Below are 15,476 nucleotides of genomic sequence, written 5' to 3' on the forward strand. Positions count from 1 at the left end.
TTTTCCTTGATCTCCAGTTACCTTTCAGAAACAGTCAATTCACAGAGTAAGTTTATTCCACCAAATGCAGTAATGCATTCCCCTGTGCTGAAGAATTAGTATTCCATGACTCAGTTTTCCCAGCAAAACAGTAAAATGGTTATCAATATACAATAATCCTGGATCTATTGAAAAAGCTCTGGAAGGGCATCATTATGTGCTCTTCCTTCCATAAAGATAATAATCTAAGGACTGTCCTTCCATTTGTAGTGTTTTCCTTTGCTTTCTTTCAGAAAGTGTTGCTAAGGAAACAGACTATCATCTACCACTAGGTCCAGGTGTACAGCAAGGGTTTTCTCAGGAAAAATAGACCAATTACAAAACTAGTATCTTTTTTCTTTTTTTAATAATAAAAAAATTAAGGCAGAATTACTACATCCCCAACACGCACAATGTACAAGAAACATATATTCACTAGGGCATGCTCCTTCTCCTTCCTAAACTTTATTTTCATTTCGTAATGAAATAAGGAGAAGCATTTAACCCATCATTAAAGCAAAAGTTTGCGGTTTTATTCCTGCTTCTAGAGCCAGTATGGTATTCAGCTTTGTCCCTTGAGAAAAGGCAGTAGACAGTTCTATTAAGCAACAGTTCCCTGAAATAACGACCTGGCCCTGTGTGCACAGGATCACTACAGACCTACTCACTGAGCTGCCTCTCACAGAGTAACTACGCCTGGCTCAATAAATTCAAATTTGTATACTTCTGGTATTGTGAGTTTGCATCACAAGCCATTTTACTACCAAGCAATTACATTCCACTATGGCAGATCTGAGGATTTACCCAAATTAAAGTGGTGTTATTTGTAAGATTAATGTCTACAATAGTTGAGTAAAATTTTTTTTTTGGCTTAGATGAAATATAGAAACATGAACAGCTCCAAGTTTCAGTAAAGTCTCATCCCTATACAGATGACATGGCAATGTCAAACATCTAAGAATGGCATAACGCTGGTGAGTTGAGGCTGTCAAGAGTACACATTGCTCACTGCAGAGTTTAATTTTGAAAGGCTTCATCTCACGATTACCAGGCATTTTTGATTGGTGGCCACTAGAAGCAGAGTAGTAACAGAATAAAAAAAAAGCCGACTTTCAGCAGTGGTCTACCATAAATCAGAGCCACAAAATAAGACAGCCTGCGAAATATTATCACCGGGCAACGGAGAAGCAACAATGTACTCTGAATATTACATGAAACGCTATTTGCAAGAATTAATTCAGACTATGATTTCTGTGACCAGTGAAGGTCACAACAGAAAGGTCAGAACCATATATAATCCCCCCAACCCTGCAGCTCAAAAAACCACTGTCAGATACGCGCGTACGCTTTGTCCTGGATCAATGGCAATGACTACGCACACCCACAGCAACGCTGCTTGGTAGTAAAGGCTTTGGTAAGTCAGCAGGGACTTGTAGGGGCTGATTACAGAGAAGGCTGAACAAGTCTATGATTAGTAAAAAGAAACAGGAATTAAACAGAATAGTCACCTCAGCTAAACACAAGAGGGAAGCTGCCCTGTCTGCACAAATACTTCCCTCTGGTCTTTAGGAAATAAGGCCAACATCAATATTAACGTGATCAGTCATTCAGTATTTTTCTATTTTACCCCTTAAATTAGTCCCTTAAATTTAAATTTTACCCTTTAAATAAATTTGTCCCACTGTAGTCTCGCAGTCAGAGAGTCAACTTTACCATGTGGAACAGGAGGAAAGGGGCACTGCTCCTCCCAGAGCGCAGGCAGGCGATATGGCAGCAACAAGGACTGAGACTCTTGAAATTGCTGACAAACATAGCGCAGTAGTTGATGCCAAATCCTCATAAGGAACCTACACCCAAATTCAGTTGGAAGGAAGTTGGGTTGCAGGTTTCATTTCCTTCTATCTTACGCTTCTCATCCCAAGCTTCCCTCTTTGCTTCCATTTCTTGATCACCCACATCTAGGCTGAATGTCTGACAGCAGTCGTATTCCTCCCAGGTGGAGTGGCAAGTAGAACACACACCAAAAACTGGTCACATCACACAGGCAGCAGAGACAGGCCTACACGAGTTAAGGAGGGTGGGCTACATATTATTTTAAAATTTAAATTCAGTTTTCAGCCATTATGCTAATCCAGTTAAGGCTTGGAGTCTTCCAGTTCTTCGCTGCTCTTCCCTACTACTTCCCTCCCCAGATATACATTCTAGCCTTGATAGGATAAACCAATGCGGAGTTAAAACTTAATTTATACACTTATATTTGTTATATCCACTGGGTGTAAAATATGACTTCAAGTTATACAAAATGGGTAGGAAAACTAAAGTAAAATGAATAAACGAAACCATGTCATTCAGTATCTCAAGTGTTAGAGAACAGGAGTTTAAAACTTCAATGCCAAAATCTAACTCTTACTGCTGAACAGAATACATGAAAAAGTAATTTATCAACCTGTTATGAAATTCTGTGGTAACCTGCTTCCAAGTTCAGTGTATTTTCTTGAAGGAGCTGTAAAACACAAGGTATTTTTCATAATCTGGATTGGTTTATTTTTAAGCACCCAGGTGGGATATTTAATTAACACATTTTGCCCATAATAAACTGCTTATGTCCTAATATACAATATTCAACACTGTAAAACATTTTGGACAAGGACAGATTTTTTTTTTTACTAACATCCTAGTAAAATTATATAAAAATCACTAAATCTGAATCTATCTTTTCATAAAGTTCTGCAGAAGACTTTAATAATACGCTTCCTTCCCCTGTGTTTCACTGATATAACTGGAGAGAAAATTGAATTTTAACAAGTAGATTTCATTAGGAACGCAGTACTAGCGTTTTTAACTATGGGTATTCTCATCCCTCCTCACGACTTCAGCAGATACCTCCAATTAATGATGAATCATCCTACCTAAATTTCCTGTTTAGAACATACTGGCAATACCAGCATAACAACCTACAGAGCTCAAAACGGGGAAGAGAAACTCACTTGGTCACACATTGTCACCATTTTTGTTTACAGACCCAAAAAAAGGTGGTTTTTAAGCCAGAGGGTGCGGGTGTCCCAGGAAAAACTGTTGGTTTCAGATTCCTAGATGAAATATCGTTATGCTGTTTCAAAGAAACTACACTACTGTATGCAGAGATGTATATGCTACATATTGTATATGATCTACAGCTAGAGATCACTGCTAGAATTAAGGAAAGTTTATCGTGATCAGAAGCACTACTCAGCGTGTTTGTAACAAAATCATGCATGAAGGAAACTGAGGATATTTTGATTGCCAAGCACCAGGGCATTTAAGAACAGCTGTTCTTCAGTACCACGGTACTCACTGAAAGCTGGGCCACAATTCCACAGAAGGTGCTGAAAAAGATAAGAATGAACTAGACAAACAACCTGGTTCAGTTTACCCACGCTGCATCTTTGGAATAACTGAAGTGCCTCTCAGTGTCCAAGTAAATAAAGTCAGAAGAATATCTGCCTGTATCCTCAAATGAGAATTTTGGTCAAGTTCCACCTTCTGAAGTGGAAAGTCCATCTACTTTGTTGATTAATTTTTGCCTTCCCTGAAGAAGGTTTTTGGGTTTTGTTGTTTCGTTTTTTTTTTTCTTTTTTCCCCTCTTTCAGGGATTGTCATATCTTCTGCAGGAGCCTACTGCCCACACACTGCTGGATCAGGCTATAACATCCTAGTTTCTGATCCCTCCTGAGGAGGCCTGCGGAGCTCCAAACTCCAAATGTTCATAGATGTTTCAAAGGTGCTTCTTTTATTCCTCAAATGCTCTCCTCTGGAAACTCTGTACTTGAAAAGACTAACACCATGAAGGAAACTGATCACAGGTAACCCTCCCTTTCTTTTTTTAAATAATGATTGATAGAAGGGAATAACTTTTTTGTACACTCGGATATGAATTTTATAGTTCAGTGGTCATATCTAAAGTTTGGGGTTTTTTAAAAAACACCAGGAAACATTTTTGGTGCCATAAAAGGTAACAAAATCCAATATGTCACTGAATATAGTTTTTTATTTTAAAACACAATGATTTTTGAAAAATAGGTTGGTATACAGTTTCATTTCTCTCATCTTGAAAATTACTGAACTATCCTCTGAACAGCCTCGTATAAACTTCCACAGCGTGTGGCCATTGCTTCAATACCGCACTGAAAATATTTCAGTTCCCTTCAATTTGCATCACTTTTCATACATTTTTACTTCAGCTTTCAGAGTCAGAATGAAGTCTCAGGTGTTTTAATTTTTAATACATATTTTTTAAAGGTATGCAAGAGTACAGCCCTATTTGATTTGTGAGAATGGAAAAAAATCTACGAGCAACAAAGACTACTTCTTTGTCTATCACCTTTTTCCTAGTCTTAGGGGATAATTTTCTGTACCAGCTCGTTGTTCTTGATCAGGCACCGTAAAGTGTACCCTGAAATGACATGCTCTCCAGTGCAGGGGGTAACTTGCTGCTTCTCCATTTGGGCTCATTAATGTTTAAGATTTTAAGGCTTTTAACCTTCAACAGAGAAATTGCTTTGAATTTTATTGTAAGCTTCTTTTCATTGACCATTTTGATTGCTGAGGCTTTAAAGGACACAACCAGAGGCATTCCAGACCACACAATAAATAAAACCAACACAATAAAGGTAACTAGGTCTTTCAGAAGTTTTTAAGGACTGCAGGAGATGAGCAGTTGATTTCTTCAAGCTGAGCAGAGAAGCATGGAATGAACTTCAGCTTGCAACAAACTAGGAAGACGTGTGAGAAAGAACATGTCCCATTTTAATATTACTTAATACTGGGATTGACAAGGCATTTTAACAGCAAAGAGGAAGATCCTGTAATGGAGGAAAGCCTCAAATCTAAAGTGATCTGAAGGCACCAATTATTTTAACGTGACAACAATTTTAGAGGTCTACACATGCCAGAACGTAGTTTCTATTTTAAAGCACTATAAACAGTCTATTGTAACCAAGTGGAACAAAATTCCATTGATTCTTTAGAAAATAAACTTAAGAAAACTCTTAGGAAAAACAAGTAGAAAGCTTGCTACTAGCTCTAGTGATAAACTTATTAGTTTTCACTCTACGCAAAGGAAATGGAACAATATTAAGGTGAATGAATTTACGTGTAGATCAAAAAATGAAGGATTATGCTGCCAGGGAGTGAAGGATTATCATCACTTACCTCCCTCATCCAGAAGCTTCCCACTCAGGGGCTGGGATGTATCTGAAGAGTAACATGTAATGGAAATTTGTAGCATTAAATTAACTGCAGCTGATTGGAAGCACCTGATGGAGAAGAGGTGAGAATACCTGCTGTTTTAGAAGTGTGAATAGGAGAATCCCCAAATCTGACTTTCTGGTCTTCTGCCCTGACATTAACTATTAAGGTTAAAATTTGTCTGAACACTGGAAAAAATACTATGATAGTCAGTTACAGTAAGCTACTGGAGAGTAGTTTTCCAGATGAATAAAAAGAAAAAAGGCTCAAGTTATGGTTTTTAACTGAAACCATAGCCTTATGACACCAGTATTCAAATAACCAGGCAATACACTTAGCATCAAAAGGAGATACAAGTTTTCATTGATCAGTACAGCGACACAGCCAAAAAAAAACCCTAAACCGAACCAAAGCACACCTATCATCTCCTCAGTAGACTATTTAAATACATAAGTGAAGGCTACAGAAAACAAAATCTTACCTAGTAAGTGTGTACTCCCTGAGTCCTGAATGCAGGTTCATGGCGGAAAAAGTACCTATGCATCCTCGCAATCGTTTATCTCGACCGATCTTCCACGTTACAAACAGTGGGCTGTTTTAGGGAAGAGAAAAAGAGACATGATCACAGAAGCAATATTGATGTTTCGGGCAAGAGGGGGCCAAATCTCTACAATAACTGTATGTGAGCAGGTCACTACTTAGAAATGTCTTTTGCAATTCTTTTGATTGTTCTAGAAATGTTGCTTATGTGACAATAGAAAATAAGATTGCTAGAATATTTGGGGTCAGAATGTGACTTCTTGGTAACAGGTTTGATATGCTCAGCGTCCCTCACTCTTACCCATGAGCATCCTCCTGTGAATGGTAAAAGCCTCACCTTAGACGTCGGTACAGAAGGAACCCTTTACAAAGGGAAAACACCCCGTCACACTCACCACCCCTCCACCTGAACACAAATACTTTTGTCCTTAACACTGCTGGCAAGAAACTACCAGAAATCCTTGGAAGACAAGAACATTTAGGAATGCTCTCCAAACTTAAAGAACAGCCTGAGGAAAGGGTATTTTCTCCATGAATCCCAAGTTAGTCAAACAGGTTAGGGAACATGTTGCCCAGAGAAGCTGTGGCTGCCCCATCCCTGGAAGTGTTCAAGGCCAGGTTGGATGAGGCTTTGGGCAACCTGGTGTAGTGGAGGGTGTCCCTGCCCATGGCAGGGGGGTTGGAACGAGATGATCTTTGAGATCCCTTCCAACCCAAACCATTCTGTGATTCCATGATACAAGAATCTCAAAAAGGAGTGGAGAAAAATCTCTAGTAAGTTGAACATGTCTCAATTACATGAGTGTGGCGGTTAAAAAGAAATACTTCTACTAACAAACAACTTTGTACCAATCTATAGACTGAGTTAACAAGAGAGAGACAAACCATACAACTTGTGGGGACCAAAGTTTTCCCTGCAATTCTAGAGCACTGCATCAATACACAAGCAACAGAAAACTGCACCAACTGAATTTCTCAAAGGAGTGCACGTGGGTCTGTGATACCCAGTTCTCTCAACTCTAACAGATTCTAAGTCTGAGATGAACAGGGACGTACAGAGAAGAAAAGCATATAAAATTTACTTTTTTTCCAGAAAGGAAATAAATCAAATTGGATTATACAAACGAGAGTGCACTTTCCCTTACTGTTAGGCTTAAAAAAAAATAATATTTTTTTTAAAAGGCATTTCATCAGTTAAACAACTTGACACAGAGTATTTTTGATCACAAATATGTTCATGTTTCTGCAGAACAAGCAATCCCACCTTGCCACCCCCCGACTGCAGAGCATCCTGCCCTTAAATCCTGCAGTAAATCTGGTGTTAGGGTTTGTGGAAAGTCACAGGCCATTCAGGCATAAATATTTATCATTCTTGATATGAAGACCAGAGCCAGGCTGCACTGAGGCTGACAGAAGCAAGGTGCATCCGTGACATTAGAGCACCTGCGACCACCACACGCACACTCAGGGACGCGCAGCTGATGGCTCTCCAGAGCTGTTTGATCAGACACTGCTCTTCAGCATTATGCACAGGCACAAACCATCATGCTGAAGGCATCTTGTTCTTCTTTAGAGCTGTCTTCAACACAGTGTCCTTACTATATAGTCCACAGTCACTGCTACAAAGATCAAGAAGTCTAACAGGAGGTAACCTACCTCAGACCAGCATCTGAGGAGCAGATTACAAAGCAAACATAATTACCACATGTGCCTTAAAGGAGGGGAGCAGATCCACAAGCACAGATACACTTAGCAATTCACAAAAAGTCAAGTTGGCTGCATCAAAAAATAAAGAAGAATCTTCTCTTACTACTATCAGCTGCAAATAATGAGCAGATTTACAACAGCGCACTGTAAGATTAACAACACTGCACTGCAAGACAACCTTTGATAACTATGTCTTGTCTGACTCCTCATCTGAACGATCAGTAAAAACATAATCTGCAAGTTTCTCTGTATTTTGTGAAACAGAACCTCCCTTTCTAGTTATGCTAAGATTCTTAAGTATGCTAAAGCTGAGAGGTTTGGTACACAAGCAGCTCAGTCACTGCACAGTGTAACAGAGACAAATGTAACTGGACTAAGGGTACATACAAAGGTTTTGCACACCTACGTGGTTTTGGACGCTCAAGGAGTAGCCCATATTCCTTTTCTCCTTCCATCCCATTCGCTTTGTCTGGTGTGGTACAAGACATTGATTCTGAGATGGCAGGAAACGATCAGCTTCCCCGTCTCTACGGCACCGATCCAGCAGCATCCAGCCCCCTCATAAACTTCCAAAACCTGCCGTTATCACCTGCTGGTAGAGCAACTTCCTCCTTACTTGATTAAACTGGGCAAGTTCCCTTCTTTCAATGATGATGAATAGAAGAGGAAGCTGAAGTCATATCTGTCTTTTTGATTTGGATTTCCTTTTGCTCCTCCCCTCACTCTCTCTTTTTTTGTTTCTAAAGTTGTTTGATAAAAACTGAAGAGCACCAAGCCAGAACGGACTATTACCTACCATTTAGCAGAATGCAGGTTATTACACTGTTCTCCATTCAGATCAACACGTGGCGTTTTACTGGCATTTTCAAGAAAGGTATCCCAGTTCCCCTATAATAGTATCAACAAAATTATTGGGTTGCAGTGGCTCTGAAGACACTCTCTCCCCTTGCACAGAAACAAGCCTGAATGAGATTCAAATTGGACTTTAGGATTATTCTCTTGACCTTTATCTTTGGATTATGAGATTTATTAGCTGTAATACACTTAGTGGATGGCTATAATTCAGGGAAACATACACACGTTTACTTTCTTGTCAAAACAGAATTCCTTCTAGGATGCACCCTTACTGCTGCTTTAAAAGGACAACAGAAGAAAGCATCCAGAGACCATCACTGAATGTCAAATAGATTACTGAAACGTTTGCATACGCTTTGAAGGTCCTTGTCAATGAGTACCAACAGAAAAAGCAAAGGTTATATACAGATATTTTTTGTACTAGTGGTGGTAGTAGCATAAACATACCGTTCAGACTCAATTTAAACCTCTATCCATTGGGTAAATGAACCACCGCTGGTAGCCGTGCATCCTATATGTTACAAAATCTGACTAAAAATGTTTTTCCAACCTTTCAACTTCTGTGTTCCCCTCACTTGCCTCCTTGTTCCCCAGGAGCAACTAAAGGTATCAGCATGTCTACACAAAAGATACAAGCCTACTGAACAGAACTGCTTTTCTTAATTACCATCACGGACGTCTTCAAAGTGTAATATGGACCAAAGGTTCAGAGCAGTCCGTGACCCAAGAGGATTCTAATTCTTCGGATTCAAGAAATAAGGCTGAAAGGGGTATTCAGGGCTCCTGCTATCATAAGGAATAATTATATTATATAATTCTGTTCATAAATTATCCACAATCTCCATCTTAAAAATAATGAGGACAAAACCCCACCAAAAAAAAAAAAAAAGAAAGTTGCCTCAGAACCTCACTGAAGTTTAGAACCTCTGGAAACATTCTGATATCCTGCCAAAATGTTTTCCCAGTCAGCTTGCACCTCGCTACTCCCGTGCCAACATTGTCCTTTAGTTTAAATAGTTCTTTTCCCTTCCTGGTTATTATTCTCCAAAGTATTTATAGAAAGAATTCGTATGCCTCTTCAGACTTCACTTTGCTGAGCTAAATGGGCTGCGTTCATTCAGTTTCCTCTCAAAGGGGATCTTTCCATTCTGACCATCTCCTCTACACCTTTTTCCAGTTTAAATTCACCTTCTTGAACATCAGTGTCCAGAACTGTACACAGAATTACAGAGGAGGTCTGGCACCTGCATTAATGCTGCCATCTCTGAACCAGAAACACTGATTGCTACATTTTAGGATTAATTCTCACAGCTTTATATAAAGTCCAAGTCTGCCACTTAAAACTTTACAGAGCAGTTCTAGTCTTACACTAAACAAGGACAACAGAAAACCTGCTCACCGAATCTAGACAAGGTATGCAGAGAAAAGAATTTGTTCCTTCCTAGTGATGTTCTTTTGCTTTTTATCGGCATTCTTGGTTGCAGCTGCTTGCCTATTTTCTCCAAGCCTGTCATGCTTTTCTGGTGCTTCAAAGCCAATAACCCACAAATAAACTTGCCATCTAACATAACTGCAAACCTGACATCTGAGGCTAAGTGCCAAACTCCACAGATATCAAGGTCAATAACAGCTAAGTAAATATGTACATTTTCAACTGGAAAAAAATCCTTATTTTCTTCTGTTACCTGTTTTCCTTAGAATAAAAAGGAGGGGGGTTTTGAGCAACACATTGTTAGACCTAAAATGAAAATTCACACCTCTAGGCACCTGAAAGAAAACATAAAGAGAACAACAGAAGATAAAATCTTCAGTAAAAAGCAGCAGATGTGACGCTAGGAGTCCCTTTTATGCAACGACATACAGCAAGGCTATGCACTGCATGCTGGAGATCCGAGTCCTCTTTTTGCCTAAAGAAGTTTGAACCCACATATCCCACAAGAGTGGGAGAGCATGTCGGGGTGGAGCTTTCTTTCACCTTTCTGACTCCGGCTCCCTCTTGATCTAGTATGAAAGCTGAGGGGTTTGTTGTTGTTTGTTTGATTTTAAAAAAAACATTCACCAAACCAGATGCTACGTTTCCCCGGGAGGGCCCTAACCATTAGCTTCAAGTAGTTCTCTTACTCAATTAGGGTGAAGCGTCTTATTTAAAAGCAGAACAGCTCCAAGCTTGGGAGTGAGCCCTCCTGAACCAAGAGACTTGGAAAGATACTTGTCTGATGGGTTATCCAGCTTCTCATCGTGGTGCCAGGAACCTCCGACATACGCTGCTGACTGTTAACAACAGGAGTGATGCAGAGCACCTCGAATACTCAGCAGCTGAAATTTGGTGGAAGATATTTCAAACTCTACAGAAGCAGAAGGAGGGACCGAATCCAGACCCTTGGAAGCATCTGTAAATATCTTAATCATTCTTCTTTCATAAGGGTCTGTATTTTGTGATTATTTTTTTGTTTGTGAGCCAGACAAGTGCCACGGCAAAGTCACAAGCAACCTTAGGACTATAAACTTTCCATCCAGCCATTGTCTAATTTCCTATTTATTGAAAAGTCTTGCCTAGCTCTAATCTAAATAGCAGGCAACTGTTCCATTTATTTGCTACAGAGGTTGTCAGGCACTACTCCATGAAAACCAGCTGATTGTTTTTCCCCTGCTTTCAGCTGCAAACTGAATTAGAGAGACACTTGCAACACAGTAAAAGTTTATACTAATATTATAAAATCATAGAATCATGGAATGGTTTGGGTTGGAAGGGGCCTCAAAAATCATCCAGTTCCAACCCCCCTGCCATGGGCAGGGACATCTCCCACTACACCAGGTTGCCCAAAGCCTCATCCAACCTGGTCTTGAACACTTCCAGGGATGGAGCAGCCACAGCTTCTCTGGGCAACCTGTTCCAGTGCCTCACCACCCTCAGAGTGAAGAATTTCTTCCTTACATCTAATCTAAATCTCCCCTCTTTCAATTTAAAGCCATTGCCCCTTGTCCTGTCACTACATGCCCTTGTAAAAATTCCCTCTCCAAAATTCCCTCTCCCTTCCTATATTGCTTCCTTATATACAACTGCTGTCATCGAAAGGGGCATATGTACATTGTCTCCTGACGTATATGCATGTATCCAACACCCTAAATGCTGACCTTAAAGGTGAGCCAGAAAACGGGTGGCTGAAGCACGGGAGCACGGGTCACCCGATCAGAGTTCTGTCCCATGTGTCACTTCAGCTACTATTACACTATTTTCATTAATGAAGAAACTAGGACAGCCCTGTACCTTACTTGAGCATTAATCTGTTGTAACTTCTGGAGAATTGGAGCGCTTCACATGAAGGTCACAAGGTATAAACTTATATAAATGCTGAAAGTATCAAAATAGGCTCTTCCACACCATGCTTACCAGTGCCCTAAGCATATTCCTTATTCATGTTTTGCAATCAAAATCACCTAAACCAATTATTGACCTGCTTGCTACATATCACTGAAAATTAGACTGAAAGCAAAAGTGTGCAAGCTATTTCAGTCGTCAGTCAGCTATCACAGTAAGAGTCAGCAAGCCAATAACTTACACTGGAATCATGCAGAAAGCACTGTTAAAAATACCCTCTTTTAATATAAAGCATCACTGGATACAAGCTGCCTTTTATTTACCAGCACGTTTAATAAAGAAAGTGAAGGGATTCTTTAAGCTGGGGTGTGAGGGAGAAGGTAAGAAGTGTGAATACATCGGTCTTTTTCTGGTACCATCAGAAGCAGCATGAAAAGTTTCTCTTCCTTGTTATGGATAGGGAGGAAAAGAAAGGGGAGGAAGGTGGGAAGAATAGAGGAAAGGAAGGGTAACAGATCAAGAACATTTCTCTACTTTTATAAAAGATCATATAAAAAAATATATAAAAGATTTTGGTTTCACTTGCAGACTTCTAAGTAATAAAAAAACTTGTGGGACTTTGAAGTGAAAAGGATTAAACCTGTTGAACTGGGAAGTAAAATGATATTTAGACAGACATTTCAATTACAGTTGTTTTACCTACCATCTTTTATAACCAGAGAAGGGAAGAAAGTCTCTGCAGCCCCACTGTTACTTGACACCCAGGGCTGCAGGGTCAGACACTGAAAAGTCAGCGCACGCCTCCCTTTGTAAGACCAGAGAGCTTCCACTTCAGCTCCGAGGGTTTCTAAGCCACAACACACCCAGAGAGCACTCTAAACAGGCAAAGCTGCAATGCCAGTGTTTTCCTTTTTCTTTTACACAAGTGAACAAGTTATTGTTCCTAAATTCTAGAAATTTTTTTTTTTTTTTTTTTAACATCCAGCTTTATCTTATTTGGGATCATGCTACACCTTCAAATAACGCTAAACCCTCACGTAACACTCTTTCAAACTAGAGGCATCTGGAGAAAGAGAAATTGAAGTTTATCATTAGAAAAATATGCTGTGATCCCTGGCACAAGCAACGCCAGCCTTATTCAGCATCACAGAAAACAGCCTCCCCTCTGAACTTGGTCATCCTGCAGGCCATCATGCTTCCAGATGTCCCAATTCAGGGAGCTAATTCACACTGCTCAACAGAAGAGAACACAGCTTAGGAACGAAGGAGGCAGGAACAGGACGCTGATGGCTTTATCAACGGCATCGGCACAGGAGGGGGGCAGATATGTTGAAAGTATCCAGTTTGTGATGAAAGGGGAAACTTGACGGATGATGTTACGGAGCTGGTCAACAACAACAACAAAATCTGGTGGGTGCCTTTCTGCAACAGTCACACAAGCACACAACGTGGTGGGAGGACATTTTAGCTTACCCAATATATTCCGGAAAAAAAATCTGGTAAGACACAAGAAAGTCAAGACAAGAGTTCATGAACTTCCAAAGGGGAAGAAGGGAGAATGGCACATCCCCCTGTCCATATTTCTAAAGAAAGAATTTTATAAATGTAGACAATTAATACATAAGATTTTCTGGAAGACAAGGGGAGCGAGAAAAGGAAGAAAAAGACAGTAGCTCCTTACAGGAAAGGAAGTTTCCTCAAAGGAAATAGGCGTAAGTGCATAAAAGACCAACAATCACAGTAATAGATCCACTTGGAGAAATTGCAGATAAATCAGGTTATTGAAAAGAAAGACAGAAAAACAGCAAAGCACAAGAAAAAGAGGCACAATGAAGACAATGAATTTGCAATGTGACATATGAATATTAATGAGTATAAAGGAAAAACAACTATCATTCATGAGAAGACAGACCAAAAAATTGTTTGCCAACTATTACTTAACTCAAAGACTTAGCGGAACATCTGGCAACAGAAGATGCTAAGAAACCCAAACTGTAAAATGTTCAATTTTAAAAATTCTATCTAACGGTACGAAACACGAATACTGGGACTGCCTGGGAGATCGCAGAGCTGCCACCATCAGTGCATCCTCAAAGGCCGTCAAAACCAGGGCAGGGTCAGGAACACTGTAAATATATTTGATTCCGCCCTTTAACAAGAGACAAGGCCAAATGGTCTCCTGATGTTTACTGCAGACTGGTTTTCTGATTTTGTATGATGCAATGCAAGAGAACAAAGAGAGAATTCACACACAAAACTATCTGTTAAACGGTGGGAGGGACAATTCTCATTACAAACCTCCAGGATCAGGGGAAAAAAAAAATATCTCTGAAAAAACATGTTCATCTCACGCTTCTGAATGTTTCCTTCTATGTAGCAGTGTTACAGAAGAGAGTGGGGAAAGAGAGATGCGTAACATTAACCATATTCTAAAGATCAGAAAGCTTTAATTTATTTATTGCTTCAAAGAATGTAAGACCGAGTAGCTTCAGCGAGGTCCAAGGTACTATTACTTGAGTGCGTAAGCACTTTCCGAATCAAGAACAGAAGCCAGTTCCTTCAGCAGTTTTTCTACAAGTTCAAAGTGGGCTCTGAAGCAAAAATTTAGAGAAGCCCACAGATGTTATTTTTCCTATTCTGAAATATAGAGAGCCTTTTGGGAGAACGGTAGGTATCACTTTTTCCCCAGAACTAGCTCACCTTAAAGACTTTAGTTTCTCCTTCAGCCTAGTTAGCCTAGATGCAAACAAAAAGCTTTTAGTTTTTCCACTACAGTGCCACTTGACACATGTTTTGACATGAATTGAAAAAGCACTACTTGCTTGGCTACTTTTACACAATCAAAAAAATAATTAGCTATTGAGTAAAGTGTCTGAAGTCCATTACCCCTGTCTGTGTCTGATTACACACATACACACAAAACCCCCCAATTTCCTAGGATGGTGGCTTCATCTAGCACAACTCAAAGACTGGAGCACGTAAAAAAACAACATAGATTTCCCTGAACAGAAGGAAATTCATTCTGCGGTAACGTTCTCCTTCCTTGTGGGAGACATGCTGAGATTCTTAAAAGCAGACTACATTGCATTACTCCTTCAACACGTTTGGTCAATGAAGAAGGTTCATGACAGCCAATACATGATCTGAAGACAGTCGCCACAATCTACTACCTTCAGTAGCTGGAAATGAGATTTTTTTTTTTTTTTATTTAAAATACAATATAATTACTGAATAAGTTATTAAATACTTCTGAGGGCATAGGATATTCTTTGAGTCATTCTCAGGGCTAAATGATCAAACGAGCAACTCTTCTAACTACTGTACTTCAGAAACAAACATTTAGAGATTTCTTTCTTTACCCATATAACCGACGTAGTATATTTGGTGGTTTTCCTAAAATCATCACACGCCCTAGGGAGATCAGCCTCACAATCAAAATCTGAGCTGCTAGGTGTGAACTTGTTAGCACGTTCTGCTTCACTAAGCAGCTAATCTTAAGGAAGGTCAGAAAGCAGCTACTATTTTAAGAAAATCTAGTTTAAACAACAGCATAATCAGGGTTAAAAATAAGAGGACTGCTTACTGGTAGGTCATTTTCTAAAGTGAACCTACAGCACCTTAATTAAGATTGCCTTCGATATATTAAAATTCATTTTTGAAACGGACATAAATTCACAAGTACAGCCAGATGATGTGGCTGCTCATTGGGCTGCTGTTCTCCTATATGTATGAGACAAGCTGAGGCAGTATGGGCAGCATTCCAGAAAAGAGAAGGTAAAAGTAACAATTTACAAGGAGAGGGGGGACAACT

At 39.7% G+C, this 15,476-nt stretch overlaps 1 protein-coding gene across 1 annotated transcript in view; it reads right to left on the reverse strand.

The window, feature by feature from the left end:
- The window catches only part of AMMECR1 (AMMECR nuclear protein 1), a 105,367-nt gene that overhangs the window by 35,637 nt on the left and 54,254 nt on the right, over nt 1–15,476 (reverse strand). Inside the window, exon 3 of the mRNA XM_086619723.1 lies at nt 5,726–5,836. Coding sequence (XP_086475849.1) covers nt 5,726–5,836 — 111 coding nt within the window. The remainder of the gene's footprint in view (nt 1–5,725; nt 5,837–15,476) is intronic.

This window comes from Tauraco erythrolophus, chromosome 13, assembly GCF_009769465.1.
Source record: "Tauraco erythrolophus isolate bTauEry1 chromosome 13, bTauEry1.pri, whole genome shotgun sequence".
Taxonomy (NCBI): domain Eukaryota; kingdom Metazoa; phylum Chordata; class Aves; order Musophagiformes; family Musophagidae; genus Tauraco; species Tauraco erythrolophus.